The sequence below is a fragment of the Lutra lutra genome, chromosome 4, assembly GCF_902655055.1.
Source record: "Lutra lutra chromosome 4, mLutLut1.2, whole genome shotgun sequence".
Classification (NCBI taxonomy): Eukaryota; Metazoa; Chordata; class Mammalia; order Carnivora; family Mustelidae; genus Lutra; species Lutra lutra.
In genome coordinates this window covers 114,211,251-114,235,106 of record NC_062281.1, presented here as the reverse complement: position 1 = coordinate 114,235,106, position 23,856 = coordinate 114,211,251, and the positions used below count along the sequence as shown (strand labels likewise).

Sequence of the window (23,856 nt, the reverse complement as noted above, 5' to 3'; positions counted from 1 at the left end):
AAAATATACAATATTAAGCAACTTGTTTTAATTTATAGGATGATGGTTCTATAACTAAAACTTAAAAAAAATTCCTACAAGGTCTTAAAATTAAGTATATATTATACACATAATCTATCTATATATCTATAAAAACCTACAACTAAATTTTTTTACCTACTCAGTAAAACCCAGAAATTGTGGAGAGAAGAAAGTAGAGAGAGGATGGCAGGAATTTGTCAAGAAGCCTCTAAAAGAATTAGAGGAAAGAGGTGTTCAAGAGTTAGGAGTTAATAGGCTGTCTTATTAGGGACTTATCATTACTGAACTTGAAATACTAATTGAGTCATATTGCTTTATATATCATTGTGAACAGAAGAATAAAATTCCATACTGGAGTAAAAAGAAAAACAAAAACAAAGACAAGAAATAAAGGGGGGGAACCAATAAAGTAAATAAATAGTAAACACAAAATAATATAAAATAATGAATCAAGCAGATCAGTTACCACTGTATGTGTGCATAGGCTGAATTGCCTATCAAAATTTTAAAAAATCTAAATTGGTTTAAAAAAAATCAAATAGCTAAAATAGGAAAAAAAAAATTGAAGGGATGGCAATTTAGTGTTAAGTGTGCAAATCTAGACCCAAAGTATTATGAAGGTAAAGAATGATATTATATGATGATAACATGTATGGTTCCCCAAACTATATGCATATACTATATAGCAAGCAAGATAAGGCATATAATGTAACTTTAAGGTTTAGTCTAAGGCTTATAACTCTAGGACACAAATGGGAAAATATATAAAAACAATGATAATTGGAGATTTTAATAGATCTGTTTTAGATTCTGACCAATTGACCAGACTGAAAAATAAGAGAGGATATAGATAATTTGAATGACACAATGAACAAACTTGACTTAATAGAACTACATAGCATACACAGAACATGTATTTTTCTCATATACCCATGTAAATACTCTGGACATATGATTGGCCACAAGAACAGCTCAGCAGTTTTCCCCCCATAGTCGTTTTATTCAGTGGGTTCTTTGACTAGAATCCAATAAATCTATGCATTAACCAACAATAGATGACTGTCATATTGCTTTGTCCACTGCTGATATGGTGAGTTACAGAGAAAACGGGTTGAGCATGTAGAGAAGGTGCTGAGGCATCGGGCTGTCTTCACCCTTCCTGAATCAGCTGTGCTACCATTCCTGGAGTTTGGCTCAAGTCAATAATCTGCTTCATTTGGCATAAGTTAGTTGGTCTTCCAAAAAAAAAAAAAAAAAGTCCACATAGTTATGCAGACATGTATATTGGATTTATACAGACACCTTCAATTATCTCATGTTAAACTGCAAAGACCCCAAATTGGTTTTCAACAGATATTCTGAGATTTATGTATCTATGCAACAAGCCTTGACAAGTTAGATTTTTCTCATTAGCCCTTCTTTTTTTCCAGAATAGCAAAAATGTAAGAAAAAAAAATCTGTTGAGTATAGGATATACCAAGGAAACCACAGGATTTTCAAATTCCCAGATCCTTTCAGTGAACATAGACCACTCTATTAAAGATGAACATTTTGACTCTCTGCCTTAGCATTTAAAAAGGTGAAATTTACCTTAAAAATGTTTCAGTTTTACCTACAAAATTAATGGCTCTTATTTCCTTTATCTCAAAGCAGGTAAGCATGATGATCTAATATGAACAGCTGGTATTTCGGTCAGCCATTATCACTTCATATTTCTCTCCTTCATGAAGATTGACATGCCATTTTCCTGCTCTTAGGGTTCTAGCAGTGCTAAGAGGGGCCCTAGAAGTTAAATTTCCACAGGTGAAGCCTAACTCTTCCAGTGGTCGGCTGGAGATGGCTCTACATTTAGTAACATCAGGTTGTAGCTTAAAACTGCTTATGATGGAGCATTTATACCACAGAAACCAGCAGTTGCTACATACAAATCAGAGGTTGGTTTTCCCATAGACCCAGTTTACCCACCACACTATATTGATTTTTTGTCCCCGGGGGGTTGATTTAACAAATTTGGAATCTCATAGTCTTGTGGGAGGAAAGAATGTAGAGAAAAGGCATATTTCCTCTTGAATAAATGAATTTATTTCTGAGAAGTCGAATTTTTTAAAGTCATGCATGGAATCCTTAAACTAATAATTTTGGTGAATGTTAAGTCTAAAAAATCATCTTATAAAATTATAAGCAGAGAAAAAAAAAAAAAACAGTACTTTTGCCCAGGCAAGTTAAAAACATGATCTACTTCCTTCTTTTTAATCTCTTATACTCTTGTAGTATCAAATCTTTCTAGTTTCTACTTCCAAGAACAACTAATTTAATTTTTCAAAAGATGGTTGGAATGGCATTTCGGTGAATAAGAATTTTTCACAGTGTGCCTTAATAAAATTTGGAGACCTGTTATTATTATATGGGAAAAAATTACTAAAGCTTTTTCTTTCTGATAAAGCACTGAAACATTCTTATTACTCCATACAACTTAACAATGCTAAGCAGAAGTGGACTTATGTTCTTAATAGAATTAATCAATGTGCAGGTGATTATAACCAGGTTCAGGTTCAGAGCTGGCAAATACACTTATCAAAGTCTTGTGTGGGAACATGAGCTGAAATCTCTTAATTTGCATCCACAAAATGTCCAGAAAAATAAGAAAGGTAAAGACAAGGTCAAAGCTGAGCACTGAAAGTTTAACACTGATGAATGTGCAGAAGTCTAAAAGATGGATTTATGGTGGGAGTTGAAGTCATGATAAGAGGGTTGTCAGAAGCATGCAGAACTCTGGCTCTAAGGGTTTTGAGCTGTTTTTATTTGGTGGCCTTTGTAATTTCTGCTCATGAAGGGGCTTATCATCAGTTCCACACACCCCCCCACGCCACCACCACCACTATCACCACCATGCCAAGTGAGACAATTCAATTTATTTTTATGACAGAGAACAGTTTTTGAGGTCTAGATGAAGTCTGCTAACTGTCCTATGTTTGACTTACAGTTTCAGGTATTTTTAAAAACACCATTAAAACAAACAAGCAAAAGAAAAAAAAGGAAAGAAAAGAAAAGAAAACAATAAAACCCCACAAAAACCTTGTACAAATCCCAAGAATCAGTGCATTTCCTCAATGTTATAAAGGTCTTCTGAGATTCCTGTGTGTGTTTGTGTGTTTAATTGTTTCAGCTATCTTCTATGAACTGAGAAAGGCCTTCTTTTGTTTGAATGTGACAGATCAGTTAGAACTGTGGCAACTACCATTTACAGCTATTGATTTCAATGTGACATTAAAGGCCCTAAATTCAACCATTATTCTCTTCAATTGTCACAAACAAAGGTTAATAATAGTTGAGTTTGGACTGAAGGAATCAAGTAAAGATTGCCAACTGAAATTAGCACATTGTTTCTCTCTGAGTCACAAGTCAGTATGAGGGTCTGCGTTCCCCAGATTACATGTATATTATCATCACTGTAAAAATGTGCCTTTTTCCCAGAAGTAATATTTGAAATATAGAAGAGGGAAATGTAGTTTCATAAGAAATCATGCCATTTAAAATAATAAATAATTTAAAAATATATTTCTCCTTGCACGGAGTAAAAACATTTTGTTTTGTTGCTTCCACTGCAGCAAAATGATGTTTCTCATAACTGTAAAAAGTGGTATGTAGCATGATTAAACAATATTTCAACCCTTTAGTTCATGCAGAGGTTACCAGCTAGAGGGGAGAAAGGTTTGATTAGGTTTATGTCTTCCATGAGAAATTTTAAAAGAAAGCATACAACTTCTTTAATATATGAGTGCTGAAGCTACAAATGGTTTTCTCTCATGGGCAGGTGTGAAAGAACAAATCCCTTTACTATAATAAATAGGCAGATAATAGCTGGTAAGATATTATAAATCTTCACAAAAGCAATGGCAAATTAAAAAAGTCTACAAGTCTTTAGAATTTCAAGCTGGTTATATTTGTATCATGATTCACTACCTATTTGTCCTTTTGGTAAATATTCAATGCAATTTCATGTTTTGTGGCCACTATTAATATTTTTTAACAAGCATCTTATTTTTAAAAATTACTTCAATAATTTTAATTATTGAATAAATATTATTATTAAATATTTATAGAGCACTATAAAATTATACTTCTCTTTGGCTGGAAACTAGACATTTTTGTACTGTGTCATAGGAAGGAATCCTAGATCGAGTAAATGACTTTAGGACAATTTATTTTTGGTCATTATTTCTTTAAAAAAAAAAAAAACCCAAAACCAAAACAAAAACCAACACTCTTCCCAAAAGTTAACCTGTACTTGTTAATTACTATTCTAAGGAATTTTGGAAATGGGGCAATATCATTTCATATATACCTGGTTTATTCTTTGGGTAGACAGACTAGCATTTGGGCCTCAATTAATGCCACATAATAGCATTCCCTAACGTAATTACAATAATGGTGGTGAAATTATTCTAACTACAGAGTCACATCCTGTGCACTCAAACATAAAACTGTCCTTTTAAAACCTGACTTGTTGAGATAGTTATATTTCAAAACACAATAATTAACAATTGTTCCTATTTAGACAATTGTACAAAATAAGGAATAAAATTCCCCCTTCCTAATCTTAGAGTTTTTATCCACTAGGAGCATTAATGTGCACCCTTTTCATTTTCTACCCATGTTTATGTAGGCATAACTATACATATTTATATATTATTATTGAACAAAAATTCAACTGGTTCTATATATGTATATATACACACAATACACATTGATACATGTGAAACTTGTTTTTCATTTATTTCCCTGGTTAAGACTTATAGACCTACCTGTTTATGTAATGATCTACATTAATTTATTTGGGGGAGTTGTTTATACCAACCTTGCTTTATTGAAGTAAGCCCACATGGTCATGCCATGTTCACCTTTTCTACACATTGCTGGACTCAACATGTTAACATTTTTTTGGTGTTTCATATCAATATGTAGGAGTGAGAGTGGCCCGCAATTTCCTTTCTAAAACTGACATTTCAGTCCAAAGGTTATGTCTGCCTTATAATAAGAGTCAAGAGAGTATTCTTTTTTTTTTTTTTTTGCTACTGTTTCTAATAGTTTAAAATCTTTGCTCCAAGCACTTTTCATTTTTTAAGGCACTTCTGGAAGGTTTGCTTTTTCCTGTGCACTAATGACCCATCTGACCAAAATGCTGGTCAGCCATCCTAGAGTTAAAATGGAAATTAGGAATCTTTTTGACTAATTAGGTTTCAAACAGCTTTTGCTGTACAGTATATTCATGGATGTTAAGAAGGCATTGTCACAATTAAGGTTTTTGAAAAAAATCCTTTCCAAGAGGATGTTTTCCATCAACAAATAGAAGCAAAATTAAATGCCCGATTAACAAACATAATGTCCTCTTTAATAATTCTCAGCACTCTGGTAATTCTGCTCATATTACTGTGCTATGTACAATTCTTTCCTTTTGTTTCATGTTTTGAATAATTCAATTAAAAGTCTGACAAAGCAATAACAAGGGATTAAATGTTGTCAAATTGTAATTCAAAATAAAAACGTAAGCTCTTTCAGAGTATTTATTAAAAATTCTACAAAACTTTTTCAAGTATATGTGATTGTTGGATTCTACCAAATAAACAGTTAACTGCTTAGCCAAGTCACTCTGCTTCCTCGTGCGTACTCTATTCCAGTGAATGAAGAAAATAAAAATGTGTAAAACTGAAGAAAGTTCTTGCAAAACAGACCACTTGGGAAAGGCTTTAACATGTCTCTACTCAACCTACACCAAAGAAGGGTATGCTTTGCCTTTTTTTCTCCTATAATGTAAGGAAAAACACAGAACAGGAGTACTGAACAGCAGAAGCACCTGAGGATGGTCATCTGCCAGGGTTTATAATTGTGGCCCTTTATCTGGACACTACTCATTTACAAGGCAATGTGAAGGATGTGAAAAAGATGATATAGACCTTGCCCTTAGAAAGTGTTTACTCGAATAACGGAGATAGGACAAGAATTACTTTCACGTGTAATCTCTCGTGGTGGTGGCCAGAAGGAAGCCAAGAAAGTACGCAAGGAGAATGTGGACCAAAATGTAAACACTATAGGATTCAACCTCCTCCACTCCTCCCACTCCACACTATAGATATGGCTGATCTCATTAGAATTAATGATGAAGAAAGATACAGTAGGGAAATCACCCATTCTTACATCAAGATTAAAAGCAAATTAACGGGGGTGCCTGGGTGGCTCAGTGGGTTAAAGCCTCTGCTTTCAGCTCAGGTCATGATCCCAGGGTCCTGGGATCGAGCCCCACATCAGGCTCTCCGCTCCTTGGGGAGCCTGCTTTTTCCTCTCTCTCTCTCTGCCTGCCTCTCTGCCTACATGTGATCTCTGTCTGTCAAATAAATAAATAAAATCTTTAAAAAAAAAAAAAAAGCAAATTAACGTAGCCTGGCATCACTTTACAAGAGGAGCTATAAAGTAATGGTAAAGGGTGCAAGCTTGCAGTCAGACACTCTGACCTGAATACTGGCTTGGCCATTTCCTGCCTGTAGGATTTTGAACAAGTTACTTAACCTTTCTATGCTTTGGTTTCTTTATCTGCAAAATTAGGGATAATGTTAGTAGTAGCTCAGAGGGTTGGTTGAGAATTAAATAATATAATCTACCTAACAAGTATAATAAACTCTCAAAAAATGAGAGCTATTTATTGTTAGGAATGTAAGCCAATCCTGCAAATTCTTATCAGAAACAGTAGTGATGATTCTAAGAGAATCAGAAACCATAAGGCAGATTCAAACAAGAAAAATTCCAGGTAAGAAAAAGAGAAGAAAAATATAATTGAAGAAAGAGATCAAGTTAAATATGGGAAGAAAAATTAAAATTCAGTGAGGTGAAAGGAGTCTCAGACCTGAGAACCACCCAATACTGAGGGCTGGGAGAGAGAGAGGTAAGAAGGACTGGGGAGGGTGACCAAATAAAAAGAAAGTCATAAGGATACTGAAACCTTTTTAACTAAGTAAAATTAAACTCTATTATGATACTGGCTAGGCTACTGGTGGTGAGAAGGAAGGAATTAAATACTCAAGTCATTAGATTTAGCCCAAAATGCCAGACTCAAAAGCTTCTTAATTTGAAGATTAGTACTATATTCAGCCACATGCGTGTGTCTGTGTGTGTGTGTGAGTGTGTGTAATGTTGTATTTAATTATATATATATATATATATATATATATATATATATATATTTAGTAATCTAGCCCTCTAAATTGATCTACTTTCTTTCTTTTTATGTTCACAATTCATACTGGAGTGTGGGTTGCCCATAATATTTTTATATTTGGTCATCTATATACAAAACTGGGCTACTTTAGTAGGCAGCTATCCCTTTTGACAAATCCAAGGTTATCTAAAAAAGTTTTGAGTAGAGGGGTCAGTGAAATAAATTAACTGATAAATTAATAGCTTATTTTTAGAGGGGCTGTTTTTAAAGATGACAAGTTTTGTTTTAAATTGGCACTAGTGGGAGGGTATGTGCTATGGTGCGTGCTGTGAAGTGTGTAAACCTGGCAATTCACAGACCTGTACCCCTGGGGCTAATAATACATTATATGTTTATTAAAAAATAAAAAAAATTATTTAAAATAAATAAAAATTAAATTGGCACTAGTCAAGGTACAGGAAGAACTGAGCTTCACTTATTAACATGACTAGAGGTCACAAAATCAGAATAAAAATAAAAAGATATGACAAAATTATTTCAGATTATTTTATATACTGATTTCAAAATATTATCACTAAAGTGTTCAAGTCATAAGTGGAATCTGGCTAATAAAAAATGCAATAGCTGATTCAAAAGAGACTAATGCTGTTAATTTTAAAAAATTAGAGCATGATATCAAAGGTATGCAAACTAGCAATATCACCTTGTCAAGGCAAAGCCATTTAGTAATGACATGGATGAAATTCTGCATGGTGAACTGGATGCACTTCATGCAAAAGCTAGGGATGTTTGGTGGAATTAGCTGTAATAGGTCTGGCCCATAGGAATGAATCTGTGAGAGGTTCCTGAACTTCTCATTTTGTATCCCGCCACCAAAAGTATTTTCCCCGCAACATCCTTTAGGGATGCAAGTGTCCTAAATATCAAATTCACTTATTTACTTTCAGTCTATTGTCTCCCTTTTCCTTTTATTATTTCATAGCTCTTCATAACTATTTCATTAATACTGTATAACTATTTCATAGCTCTTCCTATCTGTCCCCCCTTCTACTTTCTCCCAACTATGAAGAAAATAATTAAAAACTGGAAGTGTGAATTACATGAGATTCTAATATGAGCATTTCTCTGCATCTGGAAGCTAACAGGACAACTGACTTGTTGTGGGTGCATAGAATGAACTATATTACATATTTGGGAGTTTACTCTGAAAGGCCAATTAATAAAAAACAAAATCAGAGAAGTCATCCCCATGCATTTGCAGAGTGATGTTAAAGGGACTAGTGTTTCTTAAAAAAGAGGGAAAAAACTGATATAGAAAAAGTTAAGGGGTAGAATTCAAAGTGGCAAGAAAGAGAAAAAGAAAGTATAGAATAAAGAAAATATGAAAACACTTAGCTGGAAATTTGGAGACATGAAGAAGGGTAAAGAGATTACTATAAAGGAAACCAGTACAGAGATAGAAGAAATCATTTCAGCTATAGAAAACAGTAAGCTAACTTTTTTGAGCTATCATAACAATTCGTATTTAAAATAACAACTACAGGGGCACCTGGGGGGCTCAGTGGGTTAAGATCTGATTCTTGATTTCAGCTCAGGTCATGATCTCAAGGTCGTGAGATGGAGCCCTATGTCAGACTCCACAGTGGGAGTGGAGCCTGTTTAAGATTCTCTCTCTTCCGGTCCCTCTGCCCCTCACTCTTTCTCTAAAAAAAAAAAAAAAAAAAAAATCAATCAATCAATCAAGCAATCAAATAACAACTACAGCAGAAGTTAAAACAATCATAACCCTGGAATAAAACACAGTAAAAAAAAAAAAAGAGAGAGAGAGAGAGAGAGAGAGGAAATATAAAAACACAACAGAGGTAGACCAAACTGAATATCGGTGGTGATTCAGGAGAAACGGGTTAGAAGATAGTAAGTTTACAAAATGACAAGTAAGCATGTAAAAGCAAATAGAGAGAAAAACATTTAAAAGGAACAAGGAACTAGGTACTGTGAAACGAAGAAATTAATTGTAGTTGTTTATTTAATTCACTGATACTTAATAAGTATATATACTGGCATAATTAAATTCAGCTACTGCCAATATTATAAAAATCTATACCCGCACCAGAGGTCAGGTTACCATTTCTGTTTATTTATTTTTTAACTGCAACACAAAAATGGGTTTGAAGAATCTGGCACATTCTCAGGTGTTCACTGCCAAGAAGATTTGGGCTTTCTAATCCAATGCACTGAATTTAGGTAGAAAAATCACAAGTTCTTTGAAAATAAATCTACATACAAGAAATGTTAGTTCCAAAGGAGTCAATGAAGAGAAAGTGGGAGAAGGCAGGATGACAAATGACAGTATGTGACGTGTCCACAGAAGGAAGTTAGGGATAAGGGACATGAGCAAATAAAGAATGTAAAAAGAACAAAACTGATGGTGTTCAATGTCCACAGCACCTGCACCATTCCTGACACAGTATAGCTGCTCAATTAATAACTGGTGGATTAACTGAATCAGTGGGTGTTCCAACTGCCAGAATTAGCTTTTCAGACTGTGTTCATCAACAGAAAAACAATTACAGAAATAGCGAGTAGGTAGATTTGCAAGAAAGGGTGTCAAAACAATTGCCATGGTGGACTAGATCTACTCGGAGAAGGAGAAAGAGATTGAATAATCTAAAATTAGGAACAAAACTTAAGATTCTGTGACTTGATCTACAGGGAAGAAATAGGTCTGCGCCGTTCCCAGAGAACTATTCTCCTGGTTGCTTTGATTGTGTTTTATTGCCATCAGCCTTGGCACTCCTCTGGACATGTGTTTTAGATTCTTGGAACCAAAAATACAGTAAAGTGCATCTATCCTGAAGGGAAAATGACAACCACATAACACCATGTAAAAGAATGCCGACAAAAAGAGAATTTGTTTTTCTGCATTATATGAGACAATAAGGCAGAAAGAGAAAGAAAAGTAAAGCAAATGACTGCATGACAGAAAAGGAGAATGAGGCTCACAACACACAAGACCAAGGGAGGGGGGGTGGGAGAGCCCACGAAGGCAGAAACAAGGTAACAAAAAGGACAAAACCAGCAGCAGAAAAGAACTGTCAGACACAAAACCCTCAAAACAATAGATAGGAAAAAAAGGAACAAGATGACAGGAAAAGAACAGCATGGAATCTAGTAAGAAAAAGAAACAAAAATTTCAAATAATGGATTTTCTAACACCCCCGCTGTTCCGGCAGTGCATTGTGTCACAGTCTCACAGAGCAGTGCATAATTTATTATGGTCACTCACTGCCAGGCTGTTATAAAGGGCAACAGCTATGCGAAAATACTCCCCACCGCTGGATGGCTTAATGATCTACCCTTTGTAAAGGGGCAGGGCTGTGGAATGGCAGGCGAGGGCAGAACCACGCATGGGGCTGGACAGCGTTCTGCCTACTTAGTGCTCTCCACCCTTTGAAAAAGGGGTAAATTCCCTCTTGGGCACTTCTGTGGGGGTTCTTTACCCCTCTTCAGCTGCTCCCGAATAATCACCAACTAGTGGGAGTAGTTTCTTAATGCCTGATACCACAGACTGTCTCCTTTATGGGAGGGGTGGTGTCAAACTTAAACAGCAAAAAAATGATTTTTAAAAATAAAAACAGACGTTGACAATTAACATTCTGTGAAACTGCACTAGGTTTTAATCATGTCTGGAAATTAAAAAAAAAAAAGAAACATTAGGGTTTCCCTTTAAAACTGAATTTAGACACAGAAAAAATTAGTAACACATAAAAATAAAGGTAGTTAAAAAAATTTCTTTTTTACCGATTATTTTGAGGAAACTAGCCTTTTCAGTACTATTTATCCAGAGGAGCTTCCATTACTCCCACAAACGGCACTATTTTCAAAAAGAGATGTATCATTAAGATATGTATCAATAATTTGTGTGCTTAGTAAAGCCAGGAATTTTCTTTCTGGAGAGGCAGCGGTGCCCAAGGTTAGGAGCACAGGCTCTTGAGCTAGAGGCCAGGTCTTGAATACTGAGGCGGTCATTTACTTGCTGTGCGACCTGTCACACTACTTATTCCTTCTGTCTCTAGGTTCTCCCATCTATAAAATGGGTGTAATAATAGTAAATACATCATAGAGTTGTGAGGATTACAGGAGTTAGACCTTGTATCAGAGGCTGGCAAGTAGCACAGCGGGATCATATCTGCTCTCAAATAATGTATGAGGCAACATTCAGGGAGCATTTGTAATTCAGAACTGAGAATGGAAACAAGTGAAAATAAAGTTCTTAATTTCCTGGAGGCCAGGCTAAAGAAGTTTATTTTTTTTCTCTCTTTTTAACCCCAGATAGTGGCCTTGTTTACATAGGATAGCGAGTTTGCAAAAGGAAGAGTCAGCCATTTTGATGTCTTTCATCCTCCAAACTCCTCCAATAACGTGTAAAAAATGTTCATTCTTAACAATGATAACAACAACAAAAACAAAAGATTACTAAGTTCCAAAGACAGAGTATTTGAAAAGGAGACAGACTCCTGTCCAGGGCACAGGGAATTGTAAATAATATGTATAAATGAGTAGTATGTACCCCTGGAGAAACATATTTAGAATGGATTTGAGACACAAACTGGAGAAATCAGACACATGACACCTAACATGGTTGAGGTGGAAAGATGACCAAAAACCAAAGCAATGTATTGACACTGGTTTTAGAGGGAAGTAAAATGACTTAAAAAAACAAGAACTGCTATGCTGAGTCATATTCATAAACCACTCTGCTCAGGATCTTCTCATTGCCAATGGTACACTCACACACACACACACACACACACACACACACACAACACATTTTGTATGAAGACTTAATTCAATTATTCATTCATTCAAACCTTCATTAATCTGTCCAAAAATTATTTATGGAACTTACCAGGTACCATAATAACATTAATCCTTGGGGATTCAATGTGGAGCAAGTCACTCCAGCCTCAGGTCCTCTGTCTGTAAATATGGAGAATGTTTTATCTTCCCCCTCAAAGTTGACTGAGGAGTGGGTGTGATCTCACATGTGGAAACAGATAGCACAAGGCTTGGAATACAAGGCATACTAAGTGAACAAACTCAATTTTTATAATCTTCTATGAATTTATTCTCTTGGGATATATCTATATCATAGTAACTATACTTGTATCTCAAAATCTCAAAAATATAATTCCTTATTTATTATTTACTGGGAAAATTGTATTTCACTTTATCCTACTTTATTCACTTTATCCTTCTTCTCTATGACAGAGTGATATGTTTAATAGTCAAGATGTTTTATGGTAAGTTTTTACTTGTTTAAAATAAGGATGGATTCATTTAAAAGAAAGTTTTTGCTAAGGGCTTAGTAGTGGGGATTGGAGAGAGTATACAGAAAATACCAGAATCACAGATATCAGAAAATGCTCTAGGGGTGGAAAGGTGAAGACCCCCCTGGGAACTGGAATGAGGAACCATAGATTTATCTAAGACTAGGTCATCAGGTGGTTTAAAAATGCTTATCTGTCATGGGGGAGAATGAGTCATTCACTAAACCATGGAGCAAAGAAGAGAAAGTAAGAGAGAGTAAGAATGCTAAGGACATCTGCTTTCCTGCATCCAGACAATCATGAAGTCAACTTCAACTTCATACCATCAGTTATATCAGTTAATGCATCTGTCTTATCATAATACCAGAATTCCTCCATCTGCATACAACAGAAAGCTAAGAACTATCTTGCTACTTGTTTTTCCTTCAAAACCCATATCCAACCCATCCTCAAATGCTGTTGGATAGACCCCTTATCTCTGGCATATCCATTTCTCCTTCTCTACAATTACTTCTCTAAGCTAAGCTGTAAACCTCCATTATATTTTACATGAACAACTGCCTGGTTATTCCAGACAGCCTTCTTAGGTCCATTCTCATGCTCCTCTAATTCTCTTCTTAAAATGAAAACACAATCATATCACCCCACATTGTCACCATCTCACCCACCAAACACATGTACAGGCTTATACACACACACACACACCAAACCTTTTTATAACCTCCCACTGCTGTCTGTTGGGATAAGATCAAAAGTCTTAACAAGGCATGACTTAGGGGCTTCTATATAGTCTGACCTCTATTTTCCCCTTTCCAATATCATCTTGTGCCACACGTGTGTGCTTTAAGCACCCTATTCTTCTTTTGCCCTTCAACATGCCTTGTTTCAACCACAGGGCTTTGCTCATGCTGTTTCCATGGCCTTTAAATACTTCAGTTATCAGATGTAATATCGTTTTCTTATAAAGTTGTTCCTTACCCTTCCAAGTAGTCCAGATATTTCACATTATATGCTTTTCACGTATCAAGGACCACTACTTCATGGTACTATGCCAGTTGTACTTTATTGTTTGTGGGGTTATTTGTGCAATATATGTCTACTCTACTAAATGGGAAGATCCCTGAGAACAGAAAACATATCTGGTTTTGCTCATTATTATACTCTCAGCTTTTCATACAATTCTTGGTACATAGTAGAAATCCCAAATATTTGCTGAATGAGTAAAAGTAGAGAAGTATTTGGTGATTTGGGGAGCACAATGAATACTCTGGGGTCTGTATAACCTTTGTCTCCTAAATAGAAAGTCTGTTCTCCAAAAGTTTGAGACCGAGGTGACAGAATGTAGAAAGAGAATCAAGAGTGAACATGGGATAGAGGAATAGAGAACAAGACAGGAGAAGTGAAGGGATTTGATTGTTCCTTCGTGTACTAAGTTCTCCACATTTGGAAAACATGGTTATAGGATTAACAGGAATGACATGCCTACTATCTTGCCATATGATCTCAGGTATTGTCAAGGAAAAAAAACATTGATGAACAAAAACTGGCAATAGAGTCTCCATTCATTTGAAAAACAGCTAAAAGTTTCACAAATAAGAGAAAAAATCTGTATGCTACTCTCTGATGAGTCTTTAACATACATTAAGTAGAACTGATTTTGCCATTTGATCTATGAGGACTTTTACAACTGAGTATACTCAGTAACAACAGATAGGGAGAGAAAACACTCCAACTAGAAAACATAAACACCGGATAACATGAGGAAAAAAGACATTCAGAACATCTCAAAGTATCTAAAATTGATTCTCAGGCTTTACATTATTACCTCCTTAAACAAAGCTTTTTTTGTAGAGCCTATATTTATTAATCATAATGCAACTTAATGAAGTGATTTTTTTGGTGAAGGAACAAAAACAAAGTTAGCTGTAAAGCATGATTGTCATTAAGATTTCTTCAATGCAATCAACAAGACAGACTTCATATTTGTATAAAATCTGTTATTATCAGTAAGTGCCACCTCTTGTGTATCTGGCGGGGGAGTAATAGTTCTCTGGGAATCGGGCTGCTAGATGATAGTTAACAAAAGCCCTGGAGTCTTCCATCTTGAATCAAGACTCCTGGATTGTGAAAATGTCATGATTTTAATAAATCTACTTCCGTTGACTTACTTTTTTTTTTTGGGGGGGGGGCACTATTTCCTTCAGTAGTCAGGCAAACCCACATGCTTTCTTCCTGACATTGCTCACCTTCTCCCAGCTCAAAGCCTTAAAGTGATCACACTCGAAAAAGCTGTTTCTATCCCAGTGGGAAATGTATAAAAACTTTATAGCTGAGGCACAAGTTGCCTTAATTTTAAGGTCTTCTTGAAAGTGGTGGCTCTTACGCCTTTCGTTGATTTGTCTTACTCATTATCCTTTCTCTTGCCTTATTGCAAACTCGGCTGCCTCTGAATCTCTCAGCTTCTGAGTGCTTACTAGGTTTTGGTCCAATCTTGGTTTTTTAGCCTAATATGCAGTGTCCTTTACTCCTGAGTCTTTTGTGCCTTTTAATAAATGACTCAGTCTTATTTTCCAGTTTTTCCAAATATTCTAGACTAGTTGGATCCATGACTGGACCCTTCATTTCACTGCCAGCAATTCTGGTTTTCAATGTTGTTTCTACTCTGCACTGCTAATGCCTATTATTCTGTGTGACATTATGCTATGCAAACTCTCCATGGTACCATTGATAAGATCATAGCCTCTCCCTATCCCACTCCTGTGTCTCTCTCTTTCGGTCAAAGACATTTTTGGTTTATCTTCATGCTATAAGTCAGCAGGCATATAGAAAACTTTGCTATGCTTCTCAAAGTCACTATGATGAGATCATTTGAGGGTGATTAAAAAAAAAAACCACTTTAAAATACTCCTGCTGCTATATTTTTGGAATATAACAAGTGATGAGTACAATAAAAGCCACACTAAGTTAAAAAAAGATACACACATTTAAAATGTTTTTCCTGCAACCACTCACCAGTAATCCACTTATTTGTACTACATGTAATTTTTTTTAACTTCCACATGATTGTTGTCCTAGACATTTATGTGATTACTCCCCCCACCTACAATTGGTATTTCAGTAAGATTTAAATGGCACTGCTTTCTGCTGAAAATTTAAAATTTTTGAGAGGAAGCAATCATATTATATCACTAACCAACATTAATAACTAAAACTGAAAACTCATAGAGAATCAGCTTAAGGCGAAATATTGGCGGTTACAGAAATGCCTCTTACAGATCTCCTGTAGTTATCTACTTATTTAAGCACCAATGTCTATGCAAATGGTTGAGAATTAAGCTCAAATAAAAGTTGGGCAACAGAATACAGCATACAGCATAAAGCAAATATTTCTGTTTGATCAGAGATACTTTTTTTCACAAACAAGTTGATAATTTATTTATTTATTTATTTAAAAAAATATTTTATTTATTTATTTGACAGAGATCACAAGTAGGCAGAGAGGCAGGCAGAGAGAGAGAGGAGAAAGCAGGCTCCCTGCGGATCAGAGAGCCCGATGCGGGACTCGATCCCAGGACCCTGATATCATGACCTGAGCCGAAGGCAGAGGCCTAAACCACTGAGCCACCCAGGCGCCCAATAATTTATTTTAAAGCACTTCTAAAATTATAATGCCGCAAGGAAAATAAAAGAATAGGATATGTTGAATGTATATGGAGAATATCAGATTTTAGTCACTTTTGCAGAAGCTTATATCATGCAGTCATTTCTCATAGCTCTCCATGAAATGATGTTACTTTGTGACATAATGATTTCCAAACCTGTGAATGTGATGTTTCGGGGACTCAATCCACTGAAGCCAACCTAGGCTATCCCATATTTATCCATTCAACTTACAGACCTTAGTTCCAACTCCCGAACCTTAAGTTATATTCACCCATGCTAATTAGAGCAAGAATAACATCACTTTCAGGATGATGTGGCACTTTGTCATACATGTATTTTATAGGGGCTGGAGTTAAAAGGAATGTGAGGAAATCAAGAACCTGAAACAGAGGACATCTCATGGGCATGTACCAGACCAGTATCAAAAAAAATCTAACTCAGCAGTGATCCCTCCGCTTGAGGTCCACAGAAAGAGTCCAGGGAGGTCACTGTCGCTTCAGCTGTATTATACTACTGATAGGGCTCCCATATTCTTTTCTCTAGCCTTTGGGATATCTCATCCTCCTGAGTTCCTGAATTTCATTCCTCTGGGAAATATAGGTAGTACTATGAATTTTCAGTTGTGTTGGCTTTAAAACCCATATCTTTTATACTGTCTCATCCACAAACATCTTATGGGGACCTGATCCAGGCAGATTGTGGTCATCGTTCATGGACCCTGTATTACATATGAGATGGGGATCTGTTAACCCAGCTGCTGGAGGAAGATTTTATTTCCCAAGGGAGATGCTAGCACATCTGGGGCAATGTGGTCTTCACACTTAGTTTTGGATTCTCTTTCTGCTGACAGACGTCTGCTCCCTGGCAAGGGTAAGAGTAATAATCTGTGGTTAATGTTTTATGAAAAATGTTGGCATGTTGTAATAAAAACAAAGCCCTTCTCTCTCTTTTTTTAATAGGCATACAGAGTTTGTGTAAATTAAATTGGACATAGAACAGATCATGAGGGAAATACCAAAGTGTTGTTTGGGTGATCTTAATTTAAGTCAATAATTATTTAAGATCAGTAAATGTTTTAAGATTTACCACTTTACATCTGTTTGCTCTTACTTAGCTGAATCACCATGAAAGCAGGACTGCATGTATTTCCTGATGATGAAATTAATGTTAAGACTATTTGAGTTAAGCATTTCAGTGTTTAGAAATTCTATGCAGAGGATGTGCTTAAATCAATGAGGGGGCTGTGAGAGAGCAAGACTTACCAGGTAATAACTGTGGCACTGCTATCTTTCTTTAGGACATTGTTTTAAATGAGAAGCTAGAGTAGTCTTCCCTCTGATTACACTATCATTTTGGAATTCTCCATCTAAAAGCATCCTTACTGAAATAGGTGTATGCTCTATGGCAATCACACCTACAAGGAAGGCATCCAAACTACCAAAAAATGGGAATCCTAGGGCCAGGGAAATAAGATCTTTGTAGTGTCTTAGAATTGTTAGGCAAAGAAATTCAAATTCATTGACAGTGATTCAATCTCTAGGTCACCAGAGATTCTAACAAGAGTGTACTTCTATTTTCCACCTTTAAACTTGTTCATGTACAATATATTCTTTTTTCTTTCTCATGGAAAGTTTGGTTGACTGATAAGATATACTCAGTTAATAGATTAGATGTCATTTAAAATAGAATTAGACAGGTGATTTCTATTTGGATAATTTCAGTTGAAAAGTTGTGAATTTTAGGCAGAAAGGTATGGAGTCAGGAGTTCCCAGGGAATACTGGTTTATTCAGCTTAACTAGAGATTTGGATACACCCAAATGACCTGGAGGAAATACTGAATAGAGGTCAGATGCTGGTCAGTGACAAGGGCATCAGAGGCTCTGGACCTTGCTGGTTGGTTTCTCAGGAGAAGACAAATTAGGTATCTTCCCAGTCCCTGATTCCTTTCCTGTGAATAAGGGGATCAAACTGGAAAATCCTTCAGGTTACTCTCAGTTCTAGAAATCGGTACTTCACTATGTCACATCATTGACACAAGGCAAAAAAGTAAACAATTTGTGAGAAAGATAAGAAAAAGATTTAAAACTTCATGTTTTCTGATGGCAGGAAAAAAAAAATCATTTCAAGAGGACTTACAACTAGTACTGCGACGTCCTGAGGAGCACGCTGCCTCTTGCTCTTCCTTTTTGCCTTGTGGATGATAAAACAGGAAGGTGGGAAGACAAGGCATCTTAGCCCACACTTTCCATCCTCGACCTCCATCAATTCCTTTTTCTTTTCGAAGCTGATGGAGGGTCTAAGAATTAAAGGTACTGTTGGCTAAAGAAGGCAGCTTAGAGACTCTTCAATGTCAGGAACCTAGAAAGTAGGCAAAATTCTGGGAAGGATTGGTTTGGATATTTAAGGGTGGAACTGGAGAGGCACGTATGAATCAAATCCATGTTTCAGAACAAGCATTTACCCTTGGTCAAACGTTTGCTGCTATTTGCTTGAACCACATAGAGTGTTAAAGGAGAGCACTTAAGCTCTAGCTCCTCACTGCTGCATGGTAATGCAGGCCACCTGTAGCTGTATCTTCCATAATTCAAGAGAGTAAGAAATAGGATCTTCCTTTCAAATTTACCTATTTTTCAAATATTGGTAATAATTTCAGAAACAAGATAAACACAACAACAACAGAAAGCTATTCTAGTTTCTTCAACTCTTGCCTGACTTCACATTAGAACTTCTGCAGGATGAAATTAAAAATAGTCAATTATTCAAGGACAAAAGAGGGGTATTCACCCAATGCCATCAGAATACTTCATATTTAGGAAAAGGAGAAGACCTCCAAGAGGTGACATTTTATCTGAACTTTATAGAATTGACTATAGTTTAATTATATTTATAAAGTAATATGACAGCACAGGAATTTGGCTTACACAGACTGCATGAAGACAATTTTTTTTTTTTAAGATTTTATTTATTTGATAGAGAGAGAGGTGGGGAGCACCAGTAGGCAAAGTGGCAGGCAGAGGAAGAGGAAGAAGGCTCTCCACTGAGCAGGGAGCCCGATGTGGGGTTTGATCCCAGGACTCTAGGATCATGACCTGAGCTGAAGGCAGCCGCTTAACCGACTGAGCCACCCAGGTGCCCCACAAGGACAACTTTAAATCTGAATGTTAAGACATCGGGGAGGCTCCCTTATTCAGAGAGATGCAACATCTACTTAGTAGATCCAGGTTTGCTTGTGTGTGTGTGTGTTTAAGGATTTTATTTTTATTTTTTTGACAGAGAGAGAAAGAGAGAGAGCACAAGCAGGGGGAGTGGAAGAGGGAAAGGAGGCTCCCCACTGAACAGGAAGCCTGTTCAGGGCTGGATCCCATCATGATCTGAGCCAAAGGCAGACTCCCAACCAACTGAGCCACCCAGGCACCCCTTGCTTGTGGTTTTTATATATTTAGAGAAATGTAAATTTAGAACTATAAGAGACTTTAGAGATAACTTAGTCCTGTACTGCACTTTCAGTTAATAATAATAATATTTAACGCTTACGCTAGAATACCAATTTATTAAGAACTATTCTCGGTGACTTATCTACTTATCTATATTCAGGCTTCCATGCTAATAAAAGCTCAGGCCTTGGCAACTGCTGACCAGACTTGTGACATGGGAAGCATGGAGGCTTCAGTTTTTGTTGCTGTTTTATTTGTTTTTGTTTTTATTTTATGTTGTTCTTGTACAGCAGGATAAAAACTCAACCTATTCAGAGGGTTATTGTGAGGACAAGAAAACTAATTTTTTTTTTCACGTTGTAATATACCTCTGACTCTTCAGAATGTACACAACTAAAGCTAGAGAATATTTTCACTTTCGCTTGAGCATCAAAATTATCAGGGATTTTCCATTTCACTTCGTCGGAAATATACAATTCAAATTCCCAAGGTCAGCTTGAGATTTTGTTTATTTCTACAAATTCCATAAATATATGATTTCTATATATTGTGGAGTAGAGGTTATAGCCTTCTCTGTTCAAAAATTTCACAATATTTGGTCACTTATAGGTACATTCATAGAGAGTTTAAATATCTAAATATAATTTAAATACATACATATGTAGTTAATATAAAATGACTTAGACACAAAGGCAGTATTTTTCCCTTATGAAATATTGGTGAGAAAATATATGACATAATGGCGGAAAAAACATGTTTAGAAAGGAAACTGTACCATACTGTGATACTCTGCCTCTTCTTAAGGGGCTAAAATTATGATGATTTCTAGAAACACCAGTGGAAAAAATACAAGAGAGTGTTTCCAATAGATAAATACTCTAGGCATGGAACTAATGTCAGTTTGTTTCATTCATGAAGCAAACACTTATCAGTCTCTGGCAATGCTCACAGCGTGCTCTGCACACAAGACTTTCCAAGAGACGGAACGTGGGATCCCACTGCAATGGGGAAGAGGAACTGGAATGACTTCTCAGTTCCCCACACTGAGTACAAATTTCCCATCCCAGCAGCTTACAAGTGTTCAAGACTATGAAGCTCAAAGAGAAAGGAAGAGGGAATGGAAACAGGAGGTAGAGAAATTGAAAAAAAAAAAAAAAAAAAGGAAGTAAAGGGAAAGATGAATAAGAAGACCCAGATATACCTGTGTCCACTCTAAAGAGTCAGATTTACAGTAAAGTTTTTTTTTTAATGAACTAATATTCTTCCTGCCCTCCATTTAAAATATTGAACATTCCTGTGTCCTGAGGCAGAGTAATTATTTAAAATATGTTGGAGCAAAAACAACTACATTAGTTTTATTTTTCAATTCTATGACTTAAACGAGAATATAATTCAAAAGAAATTTTCTAAATGTGGCTGATAAGAACTGGTTTTGATTTTAGAAATTATAACAAGTAAAACAGCAATGTTCTCAAGTTTCCTTCAGCCTAAGGTATCATGGTTTTTGGAACATATGTTCTCCAAGAGTTTTAGAAATCTTAATACTAACTCTACTGCAAAATTTTACTGCTTGGTAACCTCATTCAGCCAAAGGCTGTGCAAAAATTTATGTAGCTAAATAACTCTCTGGAGAGGATACACCTAAGACACTTAACAGCTGGGTAAGTTCAGATGTGTTCACAGAGTCAAAGCTCACTCTAAAAAAATAAACTCAAGGTTGGGCAACATTTTCAAAATAATTGTCATTTCTGTGGCAAGGAATACATATTAAAATGTATCCTTCTTTAAAACATTAGTCAACAGATCTAAATGTTTCCATAGCTGTTTTTATCCACTTAACTAAAAAAATATCTTGGGTCTAAGTTTCAGACACTGTGCAAGGGTTATAAAGAGAGAACCTTGACTACCTCAGGCCCTGTTCCAGCTGTGTTTTTAGAAGCCTTCCTCATTTCAGTCAAGGTACACATGTTGACATACTGTCAACCAAGGCTTGGTCTGTCACCACACTGACTGATCCTCTGGGTAACCTGTTGTGAGTGGAACAGAGGATATACTTGAAAAACATTTGACTAGGCCTTCTTCTTCCGCTGCTCATGAGAATGGTTTCTTCCTAAGTCACAAATCTATTCTGAATGTTAATTAAATATTTACAAGGTACTTTAAAATCCTCCCTGAATGCTAATATGAAAATAGCAACCTAGGTTCATTTGAATAAGCAGAAATTTTTGCCCTGCCAAATGAAGGGTCTCTGGCCTCTGAGTTTAATTCAAATAATCCAAGGATTTGGAAAAAAGAAAAAAAAAAAAAAAGAATTGAACACCTACTATGTACAAGACCCCGTGCCAGATGTCAAGACAAAAGTAAACTTTCCAGGACTAGAAAATTTGTCATAAATGACAACATTTCATATTATTTAATTCACACCATTTCCCTCTGGGCTTAAAAGCCAAATTAGATGCAAAACACTCACCTTTTTAGCATGAAGCTTTTACATTGCTCCTTAACATACAACAGTGTATCCTAGTTACATAAAGATGCAGTATTTTCTTCATATTAACATATATTTCCACATTTTATTCATTAGGTTTTTGAAAGTATTTTAGCATGAAGGTTCCATTTATTGTATCCCAAAATAAAAATAGCATCAAAGTCTTTTTGCAACTCCCAAAACACAGTTAGGGAATAATGATCATATGCTAAAAAATGTAAAATGCAATTTATGCTGTGCCCCATTTACTATAAAATCACTACGAACAATGCATTTTGTACAGTATATTGCTCCAGGGAAACTGGATCAGCATCAGGAATGAATAAAGAACATTGCATTTGAAATCAGCTAATTCTGCTTCAGTGCTTTTAAAAACTATTTGTTATGATATTACTTCCTGTCAAGCACATAATGTGATATTTTCCTCAATAAAACTAAACAGTTGCTGTAATTTCAGTTTCCCTCATTTTCCACATTTTAAGCACTAAATATTTAAACAATGCAGACCTGGAAGTTTCAAGCCAGTTGTCTGATCCACACATCTTGTGGCCTAAGGTACAGTTCCTATCCTTATGGGGATATGTTCTTGTCCCCCAGAAATACACGATGGCAGCTGTTGAGGTCCTTACCTGCCCGCAAGCCAGGCCCATTCCTCTTTCTCCCATGCCATGTGGACACGATAAATTTAACTCCAGGGCATCTGCTCCAGAAGCCTTGAGGACGTGGAAGGAAAATGCAAGAAAAGGCAAAGCTTTATTTGTGTCCCGATACACTTTTGCCAATGGTAACTGAACATAGGTCACATTTGTTAAATTTAACCTTATAGCTATCTTGTGAGGTGAGTTCTGACTCTTTCAAATGAGAGTGTCTAACAATAACAATGATAAGAACAGCAAATATTCCTTCGGTGCTGCTAAGTGCTCTATGTGCTTTATACTCATTATCTCTGATTCTCATAGTCCTTGGATTAGCAGGACACAAATTTTGCAGACAAGGAAACCGAAGCACATAGTTCATGACAAACCTGGTATATTAAGGACACAGCAGAGATTTTAACCCAGATCTGTTTGACATCACACTTAGTCTTCCCTACACAGCTTCTGTTTTTATAAAAACAAATCTTACCGATTCTGGACAATTGGTACGGAAGTCGTAGTGCAATGCAAAATGGAGTAGGCTACGTGGAATGCATACAAGTAAAATTTTAAATTTTTTTAACCGAGAATCAATTGTATTGCATTAGAAATAAGTTCACGATAAGAAACATGAAGTGCAGACAATTTTGTCTTTAATAATTAAATAGGATTCCTTCTAATTTAGCTCATTAATTCATTAATATACAAATGAGTCTTACAAAATTGAACACAGTAGTTCATTCAAAGTATTCTTAGATTACATGAAGAATCATAGAATTTGTGACCAGTCTTCTGCGAAAAACTCTCAAAAACAAGCAAAACACTTTTTTAATAGTTTAATATGGTAACTGGAGGGATGGGGGATAAACTATAAATGAGTCACGTTTGTATATTATTTTACCTAACTTCTAGAATTTCTCCAATGCTACAATTTCTTATTAAGTAAGGTCAACTAGAAGCTTGAGTCTGTTTCTGTAACATTAAACACATCTGTCGCATCGCTTAAAAATAGAGTTCGTTACTTTGTAAGTGTACCACAAATCTTACTTTAGGCCAACAGCTGTTTCTTCAAGG

At 35.9% G+C, this 23,856-nt stretch overlaps 1 protein-coding gene across 1 annotated transcript in view; it reads right to left on the bottom strand.

Annotated features, from left to right (window-relative positions):
• DPYD (dihydropyrimidine dehydrogenase) overlaps positions 1-23,856 on the bottom strand; it is an 853,664-nt gene that overhangs the window by 276,084 nt on the left and 553,724 nt on the right. Inside the window, exon 16 of the mRNA XM_047727240.1 lies at positions 22,777-22,860. Within this exon, the coding sequence (XP_047583196.1) occupies positions 22,777-22,860 (84 nt within the window). The remainder of the gene's footprint in view (positions 1-22,776; positions 22,861-23,856) is intronic.